This window comes from Mytilus trossulus, chromosome 7, assembly GCF_036588685.1.
Source record: "Mytilus trossulus isolate FHL-02 chromosome 7, PNRI_Mtr1.1.1.hap1, whole genome shotgun sequence".
NCBI classification, from domain to species: domain Eukaryota; kingdom Metazoa; phylum Mollusca; class Bivalvia; order Mytilida; family Mytilidae; genus Mytilus; species Mytilus trossulus.
The window spans coordinates 78,623,372-78,639,083 of NC_086379.1; the positions used below are offsets into that span (position 1 = coordinate 78,623,372).

At 31.8% G+C, this 15,712-nt stretch overlaps 1 protein-coding gene across 2 annotated transcripts in view; it reads left to right on the forward strand.

Moving 5' to 3' along the window:
• Positions 1-272: 272 nt before the first annotated feature.
• Positions 273-15,712, forward strand: part of LOC134725903 (protein transport protein Sec24A-like) — a 28,137-nt gene continuing 12,697 nt past the window's right edge. The window contains exons 1-10 of one of the 2 annotated variants that reach the window (XM_063590176.1): positions 273-525; positions 4,234-5,031; positions 9,047-9,136; positions 11,559-11,645; positions 12,477-12,571; positions 12,990-13,478; positions 13,849-13,964; positions 14,322-14,424; positions 14,739-14,865; positions 15,319-15,428. In XM_063590176.1, the coding sequence (XP_063446246.1) occupies positions 501-525; positions 4,234-5,031; positions 9,047-9,136; positions 11,559-11,645; positions 12,477-12,571; positions 12,990-13,478; positions 13,849-13,964; positions 14,322-14,424; positions 14,739-14,865; positions 15,319-15,428 (2,040 nt within the window). In that variant the 5' untranslated portion in view covers positions 273-500. The remainder of the gene's footprint in view (positions 526-4,233; positions 5,032-9,046; positions 9,137-11,558; positions 11,646-12,476; positions 12,572-12,989; positions 13,479-13,848; positions 13,965-14,321; positions 14,425-14,738; positions 14,866-15,318; positions 15,429-15,712) is intronic. The other variant, XM_063590177.1, reaches the window with a different exon arrangement.

A 15,712-nucleotide genomic window follows, 5' to 3' on the forward strand; every position in this document is an offset into this window, starting at 1 on the left:
ATTCCAAATATATATGTATATGCCGCTATTATTGTTGTTGTTACCAATTATGTAAATCAGATTTTATGCCCTTTATGGGCCCTGTAACTTGGGAAATAAAAATATTCTATTCTATTCTATATCTGATGTATCACGGCTATGTGAGAAGAATAAGAAATTATGGTATAATGTTCAATAGCACACATCATAAGTATGTCGAATTGGATGAATTTATGGAACATAAAACATATGTGCCCAAACTCTTTCCTTTAGTCACCCTTTGCCACGTTTTGGTGATGCGCATGACCATAATTTGTAAGCTTCCGGTCTAGTTCAGAATGTGGACTCACCTGAATAAATGTTGAATTATATATTCTTTTCAACCAATATGCGGTCTAAATTACTTCCAGTCCAACTTATTGATTTACAAGTTAGCGAACCAGTACCATTAACAAGATTATTTTAATTAAGGAGCGAATATATACCACCCTAAAGACACCAACTTCTATAGTACATCAGAAATGTCAAACCCGTCTCGCAGTTCTGGTAAATTTCGGCTTCTAGATTATTTCATGTACTATTCGATCTACTTTTAATGGTTATGTATTTTGAATTGATACTCTTACTATACACCATGTTCATACAAGCTCATTATTTTTGTGTAACACGTTCAAAAATATTACGACAGATGTGACGTGGTTTTTAGTGGAAGAAGACGTCAAGTCTTCTGAAGACTTAAGGGGCCGACCCTTGGCATTGAGTCTGCGTATGCCGCATTCATTTCGTATATTACAATTTCAAAACAACTTAGATTCCTGACACCGATTTTTACACATGATTAGGCATCTGAATCATTTAATTTGTAAATTATGATTGTAAAACAATCACTATCGTAAATATGACCCTTTTATTTATGTAAATTGTTAGATTTCATCTCATCCACATGAACGTTATTTGTTTACTTGTAACAGGATGTTTAAACTGTAGATATTTGTATTACGCATGCGTGAATTTGGTATCGGGACAACTCGCCCTGTTTACAAGTTCGCCCTTGAAGTGACGAATTTGCAATCCTGCAGACAAGAAGATTTTGTTTTTATATAAATAAAAAGGATATATAAAGTGTTGTCTTTATTCATGGTTTTCCTTTGCCATGTGAATTAGATGCCCTTCGTAACATACATGTGAACCTCCCGGCGGGAGAACAAAACTCCCGTTTTCAGGGGTCTCCTCCCGTCCTCCCGTTTAGGAGAAAAAACTCCCGTGTATGAAATATTTCATGAATGAAAATTTTCAGACGCCATATTTAATCATTTCTTACTACTGTACGGGTGTAATTGACACCTGTGTTAAATTTTACCTGAACATCAAAGAAAATGTATAATTATATGGCTTCACTTGACAGCTTGGCTGTCAAACATACTGGTAATCAACGATGTTTACCTCCGGCTAACTGCCGTTGTGTTATCAAAACGATGTGTATTGGGAATATTGAAATACTTTTTTGTTACTTCCCTTTGTTTTAGCCTGTTTTCAGTTATTTTGCTTTTAAAAATGTAAATTGTAAAAAGACTATAAATGATTAATATTTTAATCAAATAATTATAAAATGATGTTAATTAAATGAATTTTAATGATTTTGGACCAATAAAAAAATTAAAATTTATAAATTATTTTAGCAATCTAGACCTCCTTTCAAGGATGACATTGAAGTTTATATGATAAATTTGTTTCTAAATTATTAGGCTTATACTTAAACAATGATAATTTTAAAACATTTACTTGAAATGTTTTTTTATATAAGGTAATCTGGCGCAATACCCGCAAGGGTAGTCGCCATTAAACTCTATTAAGTAGTAGTAGTAGAATGATTAGAAGTCAACAAGATAAAATATACAAATATAATTATTCATTTGCAAGCAGTGAACAATCATTTGTCAAAAAACAAAACAAGAAACAAATTCTTCTTATTATTTTATTTTAATCAAATAGAGAGGCAATAAGGGAACTATAAACATTACAATTTGATGGAAATTTGAAGAAAAAACACAATTTCTACATCATTTGGTTACATTTACAACAAAATTTATTTCGATAAAAAAACATGATGTTTTGACCATTCAGTACTTAATAGATGCATAGTTCTTGGGGAAAAGTTTCATCAAATAATATGAATATAAATGACTTTTTTTGTGCTCATTTTTTACAGTGGGTTGTGATGATCTTCCAGTTAGGTTACCCTCATTTGGAGTGTTGTTCCCAACCTGTTAAAGGCCCATCTTTGTGCATTATTCAAAATTGGAAATTTCAACAAGCATCTAATATTTTTAATCTGGAAAATAAACCCTGGTCTGCTAGCTTCATGTATATTTTTTCTACCGATTTAATATATAACTAGAATCATGCAAACAGACTTAAGGAAAAGGCATGTAAGTTCATCATACAAATATGACACTTTTTTCTAGACAATCCAGATCTTGCAAAATACGTCGCTAAAAATTGTAACCTTTAAAATTGTTGTTGTGCAGTAAAAACCCATATGGGAACTTTCAAAAGTTGGCGGGTATGTAACAAGTCTTACTATTTTTATGCTCCATTTATGGGCAATATGTTTTCTAGTCTGTCCGTCCTGCTTCTGGTTATAAAGTTTATGGTTGAGGTAGTTTTTGATGAAGTTGAAATCCAATCAACTTGAAACTTAGTACACATGTGTTCCTCTTGATATGATCTTCTTAATTTTACTGCCAAATTAAAGATTTTTACCTAATTTTCATAGTCAACTGAACATAGAAAGAGATTGTACGGATGGGAAATCCATGTACTTATGACCTTTTTTTGTTTGAAGAAAAAAATACATTTTAACAATAATGGAACAAAGCAGCCTGAGTAAGTGGGTCTGCTTTGATGGTAATTCAAGTTACTTTTTATTCACCTTCTTCCACTTCAGAGCTATCAGCTCTTTGATTAACAACCTGTCAAAATTTCGTGGCAAGAAATGATAAAATATTGGAACTACTACATTTATTAAGTGTAACTGTATCATGTTAAATTTATCTGGATTATGAGCCACTATAGTAAGTCAACTTGAACAAATAGTCTGATTCCATGTATACATCATGTTGAAGTATAAAAAGTAAATGTTATCAATTTCAATATTTATAGTAATTACCGGTACAAGTATTCTTTAAAAAAATCCACCCAAAATATTTATGAGAGTATGTCAATTTTATTAAGAGGTGACACACATATACCATAATAACTTCAAATTAAATTTAGAAAACTGTAAAAATATAGTATATACCAATACACATAATTAACAGCGCCTGGTGATGTTTGATAGCCTGACCGGTTTCGGTCCATAAAGGACCTTCATCAGAGGCAGAATGGTGGATTAATGTTTGCACCCTATATTGCCTATTGATTTTTCAGAGACTACTTATGTCAGTACACCTTTCCTATATTGCCTAAATTTAGAAAACTGTTCCAGACAAGAGTAAAAGCCTTGATGACTAAACTGATTTAAATTCTTTTAATTTGGTTAGGGGTTTGTTCTGTATGTGCACCAAACCTATGGCAGTATAATCAGATTGTTGATTGTAGTCATTATCCTGTAAAAGCAGAAAACTAACTACACATTAAAATATATATAGCAAACATAAAATAAGTATTATAGATGACCACTTTCATACATGTATATATGTAACAATGGTTTTGTTATTACAAAATGTATGTCTTAGCTACATGTATATAATATATATACATTAGATTGGTGATGGAACTAACACTCAGGCCAATTAAAAATATATGTATGGTTCCCGTTACCTAACCAACACATAGTTTGAAAGAACCCCATGACCCTGATGACCCTTAATCTTTTTATTATGCATTTCTAATAAAATCATAATAAACGGGGTCAGTTAATAAACAGATGAGTGACCCATACAATTTTCACAACTTACAAGTGTTAAAACACTTCAATTAGATGATGGTCATTAACTTGTCAAAAACATCAAGACAGGTAGCTATACAAATGTAGATTTATAGTGTTTTCATGTGAAAATATTTTACACTTTTCAAAGGAGTTGAGCCAGTTACCCCAATAAAGTATCCTGTATACATAGTATAGCACAGATACAGATTGTATCATTGTTTTGTAACAATTTGACAAGAGTATAGATACAACATATTTTTGTAAATGAACACTCTGCGACTGTCTCATATATATTAGTGTTAAGCTGTGTGTTTGTTTTGTAGGATTTCAGAATAGCAAATTTGAACCCATGAACAAATCTATACCTCCAAGTGTGCCAGGTCCTTTCCATGGAAAACCACAATCTCCAAGCCAAACACCATTTCCACAGTCAGCATTGAATGGTTCATCATATCCAACATCAAATGCTACAATGCAATCAGGAATTGGAGGACCACCAAATCAAGTAAGACCTAATGTACAGGGTCTGATGGGCAATGGACCACCAAATCAAGTAAGACCTAATGTTCAGGGTCCGATGGGCAATGGACCACCAAATCAAGTAAGACCTAATGTACAGGGTCCGATGGGGAATGGACCATTTCCATCACAGCATCAAGCTGCAAGACCTGGTTTTCCTCCTACATCTGTTCCTCAATATAATACACAACAAATAAGACCTGTTCAAGGACAATCTGGTGGACCACCACCTAACACTGGAATAAACAGGCCTCAGATGGGAGCACCAATGTATGGTCCACCATCTAGTCAGACAGGACAAATGCCACCTACGTCAAATATTCAACAAATCAGACCTGGTATGCGACCTCCAATGACAAACATACAGCAACAACCTGGTTTCCCAGGTGGAATGCCAAATCGACCACCATTAGTAAATGGCCCACAGCAACCAGGAGTTGGTCCACCTATGAGGATGGGTCAACCATCAGTGAGTACTGCCCCTTCATATTCAGGAAGTCAGCCACCTCCTGGACCTCCACGAATGGGTACCCTACCAGTTGGCACAGGACCACCTCCTACTATTTCTCAAAATAACCAGCCAGGAACACCACAGCAATCAGGTAGGACATGTACACATTTTTTAATATTTGCATACATCTACTGTTTAACATTTAAATACACAAATGCTTCTCAGACATTTAGATGGTTATATAGATATTGAAATATTGCATAGGTACAGGGCTCATGCTACCAGGCGACTTGGGAGAAGAAGTCGCTTTCCCGACCGTCACTTCGCTTTCCCTGAACCCCAAAAGCGAAGACAAGTCGCCCCGTTGTTTACGATACTCGCTTTCAGTCGCTTCCGTCATCGGACATTTTCAATTTTTACCAAGTTGATGAAACATCAACTTTTTATACGACCGCAAATTTTGAAAAAATTTTCGTCGTATATTGCTATCACGTTGGCGTCGTTGTCGTCGTCGTCGTCGTCGTCGTCGTCGTCGTCGTTGTCGTCCGAATACTTTTAGTTTTCGCACTCTAACTTTAGTAAAAGTGAATAGAAATCTATGAAATTTTAACACAAGGTTTATGACCATAAAAGGAAGGCTGGTATTGATTTTGGGAGTTTTGGTCCCAATATTTTAGGAATTAGGGGCCAAAAAGGGCCCAAATAAGCATTTTCTTGGTTTTCGCACTATAACTTTAGTTTAAGTTAATAGAAATCTATGAAATTTTGACACAAGGTTTATGACCACAAAAGAAAGGTTGGGATTGATTTTGGGAGTTTTGGTTTCAACAATTTAGGAATTAGGGGCCAAAAAAGGGCCCAAATAAGCATTATTCTTGGTTTTCGCAAAATAACTTTAGTTAAAGTAAATAGAAATCAATGAAATTTAAACACAATGTTTATGACCACAAAAGGAAGGTTGGTATTGATTTTGGGAGTTTCGGTCCCAACAGTTTAGGAATTAGGGGTCAAAAAGGGACCCAAATAAGCATTTTTCTTGGTTTTCGCACCATAGCGTTAGTATAAGTAAATAGAAATCTATGAAATTTAAACACAAGGTTTATGACTATAAAAGGAAGGTTGGTATTGTTTTTGGGAGTTTTGGTCCCAACAGTTAAGGAAAAAGGGGCCCAAAGGGTCCAAAATTAAACTTTGTTTGATTTCATCAAAATTGAATAATTGGGGTTCTTTAATATGCTGAATCTAACTGTGTATGTAGATTCTTAATTTTTGGTCCTGTTTTCAAATTGGTCTACATTAAGGTCCAAAGGGTCCAAAATTAAACTTAGTTTGATTTTAACAAAAATTGAAACCTTGGGGTTCTTTGATATGCTGAATCTAAAAATGTACTTAGATTTTTGATTATTGGCCCAGTTTTCAAGTTGGCCCAAATCGAGGTCCAAAATTAAACATTGTTTGATTTCATCAAAAATTGAATAATTGGGATTCTTTGATATGCCAAATCTAACTGTGTATGTAGATTCTTAATTTTTGGTCCAGTTTTAAAATTGGTCTAAATTAAAGTGCAAAGGGTCCAAAATTAAACTAAGTTTGATTTTAACAAAAATCAAATTCTTGGGCCTCTTTGATATGCTGAATCTAAACATGTACTTAGATTTTTGATTATGGGCCCAGTTTTCAAGTGGGTCCAAATCAGGATCTTAAATTATTATATTAAGTATTGTGCAATAGCAAGTCTTTTCAATTGCACAGTATTGTGCAATGGCAAGAAATATCTAATTTCACAATATTGTGAAATAGCAAATTTTTTTTTAAATAAGAGTTATCTTTCTTTGTCCAGTAAAGTAAGCAAGAAATATCTGCAAGAATTTTTTTATTTGGAGTTATCTTTCTTTGTCCAGAATCAACTTAAATCTTTGTTATATACAATATACAATGTATATTCACTTTTTACTACCAACTGATAAATTTTAACAATCTTTACCATTCAGTGATAACAAGCAGTTTTTTTACATCTTAATATTTTATGATGTATTTAAATGAGTAGTAATTGTTGCAAACTCCATTAGAATATTTTAATTGAAATTAGTTTTGGAATAAGGGAAAGGGGGATGTGATTAAAAAATTGGGTTCAATTTTTCTCATTTGAAATTTCATAAATAAAAAGAAAATTTCTTCAAACATTTTTTTGAGAGGATTAATATTCAACAGCATAGTGAATTGCTCTAAGAGAAAACAAAAATTTTAAGTTCATTTGAATACATTCATTCTGTGTCAGAAACCTATGCTGTGTCAACTATTTAATCACAATCCAAATTTAGAGCGGAATCCAGCTTGAATGTTGTGTCCATACTTGCCCCAACTGTTCAGGGTTCAACCTCTGCGGTCGTATAAAGCTACGCCCTGCGGAGCATCTGGTTATAGGTAATTAAAGAAATTCAGACATAAACGATTCATTATCTTAAGAAAAGACGTTGAAGCATTGTTTTTGCAAAGTGTAGCAAGTTATTTAATAAAAATACAACTTTTTATCACTTCGTGCACTTCCGTAAGTTCTGGTGCTTGTTACTCGAAAACGTACATCAACATAACTTTCGGCTGCAAAATAAGTTTGTTACTTCATTTAAACATGATAAAAGTTGCCTTCAGTAAATGTTTAATCCATTTATTGCATCAAAAAATGTCATGATCCTTTCAAAATAACTTGTCAAACATCGTTTATTTTTGTAAATTTTCTTGCATTGTCCGCCATTAACCGATTTCTAAACTACGGATGGGAAACGGACCAGCTATGACCAAAATCCGTATTTTTACAAAAATTACTACGGACGCACGGATAGAACAGCTGACAGAAGAATATTGATCCCAAAGGAAAAATTACGAATTCCACACCCATTAAAAGACTTTTGGTTACATCCAAATAAACTAATCATTGATTGGTGTATATAATTCCCTATAATTTATATGGATTGTTGTAAACTATTGTAAAGTTGCTTAGCTCTTTATTACACTAATATCAATATATTATGGCCCAGCTTACCTTTATATATCTTTTGATGAGAAACACTGAATTTCATACACAAGATAGTTTTTAATAAAATTGTAATTGATATATTATATATAATTTCTTTACCTTTTTAAAAAAAAAAAAATTTTTTAGTGCTAGATATTTAGTTGGTAGTTTCTCACAAGGACCTTAGTAAAATTTAAACAACTTTCAATTTGAAATGTTACTTTAATTGTATGTATACTCAGATATGAATTGTACAATATAAAAAGAACATTATTTACAAATGACCGTTTATACTAAAGTAAAATCCAAACATTGTAGCGCACCGCGCGAATGAGCACTTCTCTTTGAAATCTCACCACTTCTCCCTATCAGTTTCAAAAAGAGAAGTCACTTCTCCCTATCAGTTTCAAAAAGAGAAGTCACTTCTCCCTACAATTCTGAAGTAGTGTGAGCCCTGCTACGTATTCCTTTTAGTTTTATACACAATATTCATTTAATTGTTATGGATATCTATGAAAATGTTATAAAAGGTTTATCATCAATGTCTAGGAAGTTTAGAAATTAGTGCTTATCAACTATTTTAAAAAGAGTTATGCCACTTGGATAAAAGTGCTGAATCAGTAATGTATTTAGTCTAAATATATATCAATGCATCTGTTGTTTGATTTTTTTTAATCTGAAATAAAAACTATGAGGCATTTGAATAAATGTTGAAAACTAAGATAACCATTTTATACCTCCCCTTCATGTTTACAAGGAGGAGGAGGGGTATTATGCTTTTGAGGCATATATCAGTTGAATATCAGCTTAAAGTTTAAGGTACATGAAGCTAGCTTACCTTTAAGTTGTGGTCACATAAACATGAAACTTACACATGTTACATGTAGGACATTCATGACATAAGAACACATGTTCAATAGGGTGTGAACTTTTTAAAAATTATGCGAATTTATTGATTTAACCAAGATTTTGCAGTTCATATCTCCCACCATAGTACAAGAATTAGAGAGGCATGGTATCCAATTGACATTAATTTTTTGTATCATTGTCAATTGCTTCATGTAGATCATCGTATAAACTTTCATTTGTTATATTGTGAAGTTGTTAACCTCTGCATGGCATGTTATTTTTATTGTGTGTACATGTGTTGTAGATGGTCTGCCTGTGCCATACCATGGACAGGGACAGTATTCCCACCAAGTGGGCATGCAGCTTACACCAGGACTAACACCTAACAATTCAGGTATATTTTACTCAAATCAAAAAGATAAAAAAAAAAAAAAGCTTTTAGATTTTTTATCTCTGATATGTTTTTCATTTGAGAAAATTTCATATTTATTTGAATTAAAATCTGAAGGATTATAAAAAAAAAGACAGATATTTTCTTTAATTGAAATGAATTAACCAGTAAATTAAACCTTGATTTTAAGTGTTTGTCACAGCTTTCTGATTATACTGCTTTACACTGGTTATTGTGTTTTACTTGATGTATATTTTTATGTTTTCTATGGAATCTGGAATTTCTTGACTATGTAGCAAAACTAATTTGTAATTATACTCTCATTCCGTGGGTCTATATTGCAATCGCCATCATGACCATGTATGCCTGTCTGTCCAACTAACATTTTCATCTCATTTTTAACAGAAACTAAAAACTAGAATGACTTCCTATTTGTTAGACAGCTTGACAGTGATACAATGTATGTTGTAACCTGTGAGCAGTGATACAATGTATATTGTAACCAGTGACAGTGATACAATGTATATTGTAACCTGTGAGCACTTTTTGGATATTCTGTCAGATACCGACTTCCTGTTTCCATAAATTTTAATTTTCTTTTTTGTTCAGCAGCTCACCCTACATGTGTGTTTTCAATCTGTCAGACACTTACTTTCTCCTTTTCTATACTATGATTTATGTGTAAGGGTTTGCCTAGCATGACATTGAGTTTATTTTTGTTTACAAATGAATATGAAATCATAACCTGCATTTTGTTGTATTATTTCATCCATCTTCAAATCACATGTTAAAAGCTAAATAGGATAAACATGTTTGATGTCTTAGGAAAACAAAACTTTAACCTGACAATACAATATTACATCTTAATTTGTTTGTAAAGATAATGTTGGAATTCTGACTGAATTCTGATAAGTTACTTTAATGTATTACCTTTGAAGACAGAATGGTTTTTTATGTGACACATTAATGACAAATAATTAGAATGATTGAATGGCTTTTTTTGCATTACATAAACCATATTTAGTTACATCTTACATATGATATTACATAAATAAAATATACAGTCAAACCTGCTTAAAGGACCATCTGTATTTTACAGACCTGTGTTATAAGACCATCTACATTTTTCAAATCTTTTTCAAAATTCAAAAGAAAAGGGGGAGGGTCAATTTGCAACAGCATATTGTACTGCACAAAAGCAAACAAATGATACATTTAATAAACCAGTGCTATACGACCATCTTTATTTAACAAACCTGTTTTATAAGTTCATCTGTATTACAAACCTGCATTATAAGACCATCTGTATTTAAAAAAAAACTGTAATCAGACCATTAAGTTTAAGTGTCTATTAAGTGCATTTCATATAGATTGAACCTTACCTGTATTAAAAGACTGCTGGTCTTTTGAGACCACTTTTTTGCTTTCCTAACCTTTGAATGGTTACAGTTACATCTTATAAAATGAAAAATTATGAGATTACAATTTTGGAAACTGTATTATTTGTATTATTGGCTGGAGATATTTAATATAAGTTCAATATTTTAGTTTTGAACTAACATGAATTTACATGATTCACGTAATTTGGAGATCTATAAATAAATACTGAAGGCTGATGAAATGTTCTGTAATGTCCTAAGCTAGCACATACTGTTGCATATAATTTTTTATTATCACAATTAGTTGCCTTGATATTGATGTAACTCTTAATTTTACCTCCATTGACACATCTACTCAAAATCCTAATCTGTTATTGAATGTCTCTGAATTTAAAAATTCATTTCAATTAGTCGTGCAGCCTTTATTTTTAGATAATACACAAAACAAAAACTTCCGTAGTTGTTCATAACTTTGGTCTTGGTCTTTGGTCTCTGATGGATAAATGGCAATCTTACTCCATTTATTATAAGATCAGATTCCTTTGCCCATAATAAAAGTGATAAAAAATGTACAATGAAATGTAACAAGAAAAGCTGAAGATACTGTGGATTCATTATTCGTTTGAAACCAATTTTCGTGGGTTTCGTTGATACATGTAAACCACGAATTCAAATGTTCAATGAATATCATATTTTCAATAGGCTTTGTATACAAAGATTAGAAAAACCACGAAATCAAATATCCACGAATATACAAATTTTCAGCAATCCCCGAAAATTGATACACACAAAAATAAATGAATCCATAGTATACTTAAAACTTTCCAAAAATAATAGGAATTGCTGAATTACAGCTAACACAGACATATTTGTACTATTTAGTAAATCTACTATTAACTATGAATGAATGTCACCTTGTATTTTTGATTATTTTGGAGATAACTTATAGTAAACAACATGTAATACTGGTTGATGACAGAGTGTCTGATGAAACTTGGTGATAATTGAGTTTTATTTACAAAATAACATCTTTTAAATTTTTTCAGAACCCACATCTCGGAGATCTTCCAGGACTCCATCACCAATGAACAATAGTCAAACAATGGATGCATTAGAAGGGCAATTCACACCTGGTATGTAATTTAAAAAAGGGTGGAGATACCAATGAGACCATTAAAACTTGAACCAGACAATGTAGCCAATGGAAAATGGCTTAAAGACAATATCTGTCCACAGAACATTGCACTTAAATTTAAAGATTGAGTAGTATGAACCTTACAAAATCTTTTAGTAAACTACTATAGAGTACTATAGAAAAATAAACTGTAAAATCAACTTATCCATAAAGGTCAGCTGTTTCTATAATGAAACCTACAATATTTATCTTGTTATAATTACATTATGATTAAACAATCAAATCCTGTGAAAGCACCTTAAGACGGCATCATCATTTCATAATCCATCTGTATAAATAAATTCTGTAACCTTTAAACTTGATAGTTTACAATAGTGTAAATTTAATAGGTGAAACATTAAGCAGTAATGTAACATTTCTATAAAATCATGTCTTACAAAATGAAGGAATGTTATTTTTGTAGTTTTTTTCATAATTAATATCCAGCTTAGTTCAAAGTAATATCTTGCAATGACATTACTATTTCTTTAATCTTTCAGCTTATATCAAACATTATAGCTATGATATTGATTTACCAAAAATTATTAAATTAAAATGTATTTATATGAATAAATGCAATGTTAGACATCTGTTGTAGTAAAGAAGTCATACACTTACATTCATTGTACATTTTGTGTTGTCTCAATAACTTGGGTTTCAAATTGATTAAAATAGTTCCACAATTTTCATACAGAACCTAACTGGTCTTTCGACACACCAATGAAATACATTATGTAATTGAATATGCCTAATTTGTCTATTGTTTATTGTCTTAATTATTACTTTTTAGCACCACTAGGTGATCAAGCCAAGCCAATGACACCACCTCTATCACAGGAAATTCAAGGTCGTGGAACACCACCTAAACAAACTCCTTATTCACAGGTATGATATGACAAATACATGAGGAAAATACTTTTGAGAAACAAATTTGGGAATGAACCATCCTCTCATATCAGTATCTTTTATAAAGGCAAATATATATCAATTCTAAACAAGTTTTTTTTCACAGAAAATTATTAGAAAATGTTTTATATTAAAAAGTGTTTTTTTTTTAACTTAATGTATAAAAAGATTTTTTTTTATTATTTAACAGTTGCTTATCATTTATCATTGTGAATCTTATAATTCTATCATTTTAAAAATTCAATTAAATTGGCTATATATGTATTCATGAATAGAAAAACTAAATCAGTTTCTGCTAGATACACAATAAAATGTAAAACAATAGTAATTTTACCTGACAGAAATCATATTATAATCAAAATATTATTTTTATTAAACAGAATTTTATTATTTTCAGCCTGGTCCACCACCAAATGTGAATAGTCCAGTTTATGGGCCTCCACCAACAGGCATGCCTCAAAGGCCTGGTCCACCAAGTGGATCATCTCAGAATTATAGTATGGGAACAGGGCCCCCATCAGGACCAACAAACTTTAAACCTGGTCCACCAACTGGACCTCCAAATTACAATGTTCAATCACAAGGCTCTCAACCAGGGCCAACACAAAATATGTATCAGCCTTCTGGTCCACCAAGTGGACCTCAGAATTTTGGAATGCCACCAACAAGTGGACAATATGGTCAAACACCTCCACCACCAACTGGATACCAGCCAACACCTAGTGGTCCAAACACAATGCCATCAAGACCAGGATACCCTCCATCTAGTCAAGGAGTGCCACCCCAACAACAAATGTATGGCCAACCAGGGCCACAACAGCAAGGTGATGGCTATGGTACAGGACAATACAATAATATGCCTAATGTAGGAGGAATGTCTTTGACAGTAAGTTGACATGGTATTTTAAACCTTGTTTCTAGTCCATTGATTAAAAGCTGTATGTAAATACTGAAGCAGAAGGGTGAAGGTCACTGTATGGTCTTTAGTTATGAAATTATAGAGCAAATGTTTTACTATTGAAGAAGTTGTTTGAACATATATTTGTATGTATTTTTTATTTAATGATAACTAATCCATGTTTAATCGTAATGACTAGTGAGTTTCTCTTGTTTGTGATAAGTTGTAAAGACCCCTTATGGCAAAATTTACAAGTCCTTTTAAAATAAATATTTAAAGTACATGTTTATGGGAGCCCTTCATTATGATAAGACAGAAAGTATAATGACAAATACAAATGCATCATTTATTTTTATAGGATGATTCACGAGTTGTTAATTTATTACAAGAAAAACAGTTGATACCAGCTGATGGCATTGAGAACCCAAAGATAAAACTGCATAATGACTTCAAAAAGGTCAACTGTAGTCCTGAGTGAGTCAGATATAAATATAATACTAATCAGAAAGAATTACAAAAATTGTTTCACAATGATTGCTAAAAAAAAAGGATATCTTTAAAGTATAGTAGAAGTCTTAAAAAATGAGAGTATGATAATTAAATTTAAAGTGAGATGAAATGGAGCATCAAAATCATGCAGGTACCAATGCAAAGATCACTGTTCTTCTTAGCATAAAAATGTCTTTTGCAGAAATTTCCTCATGGGGTTGTTTAATCAATCTGACTGTATTTTATCATGAATGTATAGTTGTAATACTACCTACTTATTATTGGAATTTGACTAACACTTTACATGTTAAAATTAACATCAAGTTTAAATTTCTTTTTCAGCATCCTCAGGTGTACATTGACTTCAATTCCTCAAACATCATCACTTTTAAACAAATCTAGGTTACCTTTGGGCATTCTTATACATCCTTTTAAAGACTTATCAGTGAGTATTCTGTTTTTATCTATTACCATTATAACATAACTAAAAATAAGGAGATGTATTTGATTTTTCCATCATTCATCTATCCAGGAAAAAAAACCCGCGGATACAAATCTTAAGAAAAGGGCATACTTAACATACAAAATTTATTTTTCCTTCTCATTTATTTTGCAATCATAGTTTAAAATATACATGCATATTAAAATGTGTAATACATTTATGAAATAAAAATTATTGACAAATTATCAAATATTAGAAGATTTGTTTTGAACAACCGCTACATATTCCTTTCATTTTTACTTTTCTCTCATTTTCAGCAACTTCCTGTTATACAATCTAATGTGATAGTGCGCTGTCGATCGTGTAGGACATATATCAATCCGTTTGTTTACTTTGTGGATCAGCGACGATGGAAGTGTAATCTATGTTACAGAGTTAATGAATGTAAGTTATTAATTTTCCATGAATTATTGCAAGGCTTTTAAAATAGGTGGAAAACTTACATTCAAGTGAATTCTAATTGCTCCTTCAGTGTAATCACAACATCAATAATTACCTAGCAAATGAGACAATACAACTATGTGTATACAAGAAACTCGATCTTAAAATGTGCTTTCTTGCTTCAGAAAAGAAAAAAATATTTGAATAATACTCAAGACAAAGATAATGGTGTGTCTCTGTGTAAAGACAAAACTGAATTTAGTATTCAATGTGTATGTCAAAAAAACATGTTAAAGTGTAAGATGTCTGCCTTTTGTCAGCTTTTCATACATATATATCTATTATTAATTCTTTGACTACAGATTGTTCAGGACATATAATTGTTCATAGAAATCATAGCTTTTAGATGATCTTTTTGTATTTTTTTACTCACAACCAAGTAATATGTATTTTTAGTGCCTGAAGAGTTTAATTTTGACCCTGTGACTAAGACATATGGAGAACCACAACGAAGACCTGAGATAAAGTCTGCCACTATTGAATTCATTGCTCCTTCAGAGTATATGGTAAGTTGTTTACATCAGTCAGTTCTAAGATAAGTTAACCTTTTACTGTTATGATAGTATTCAATGATAATCAGATTGTTGTTAAATACTGTCATTTGTACATGTATTACTATTGACTGTTTGTGAACTCACTATAAAATTCTGGCTGATTTAGTACAAAGTATGACATGAACATGTTATTATTATCACCCACATAAAAAAAAAGAAGATGTAGTATGATTGCTATTGAAACAACTCTCTACAAGAGACCTAATGACACAGAAATTAACAACTATAGGTCACTG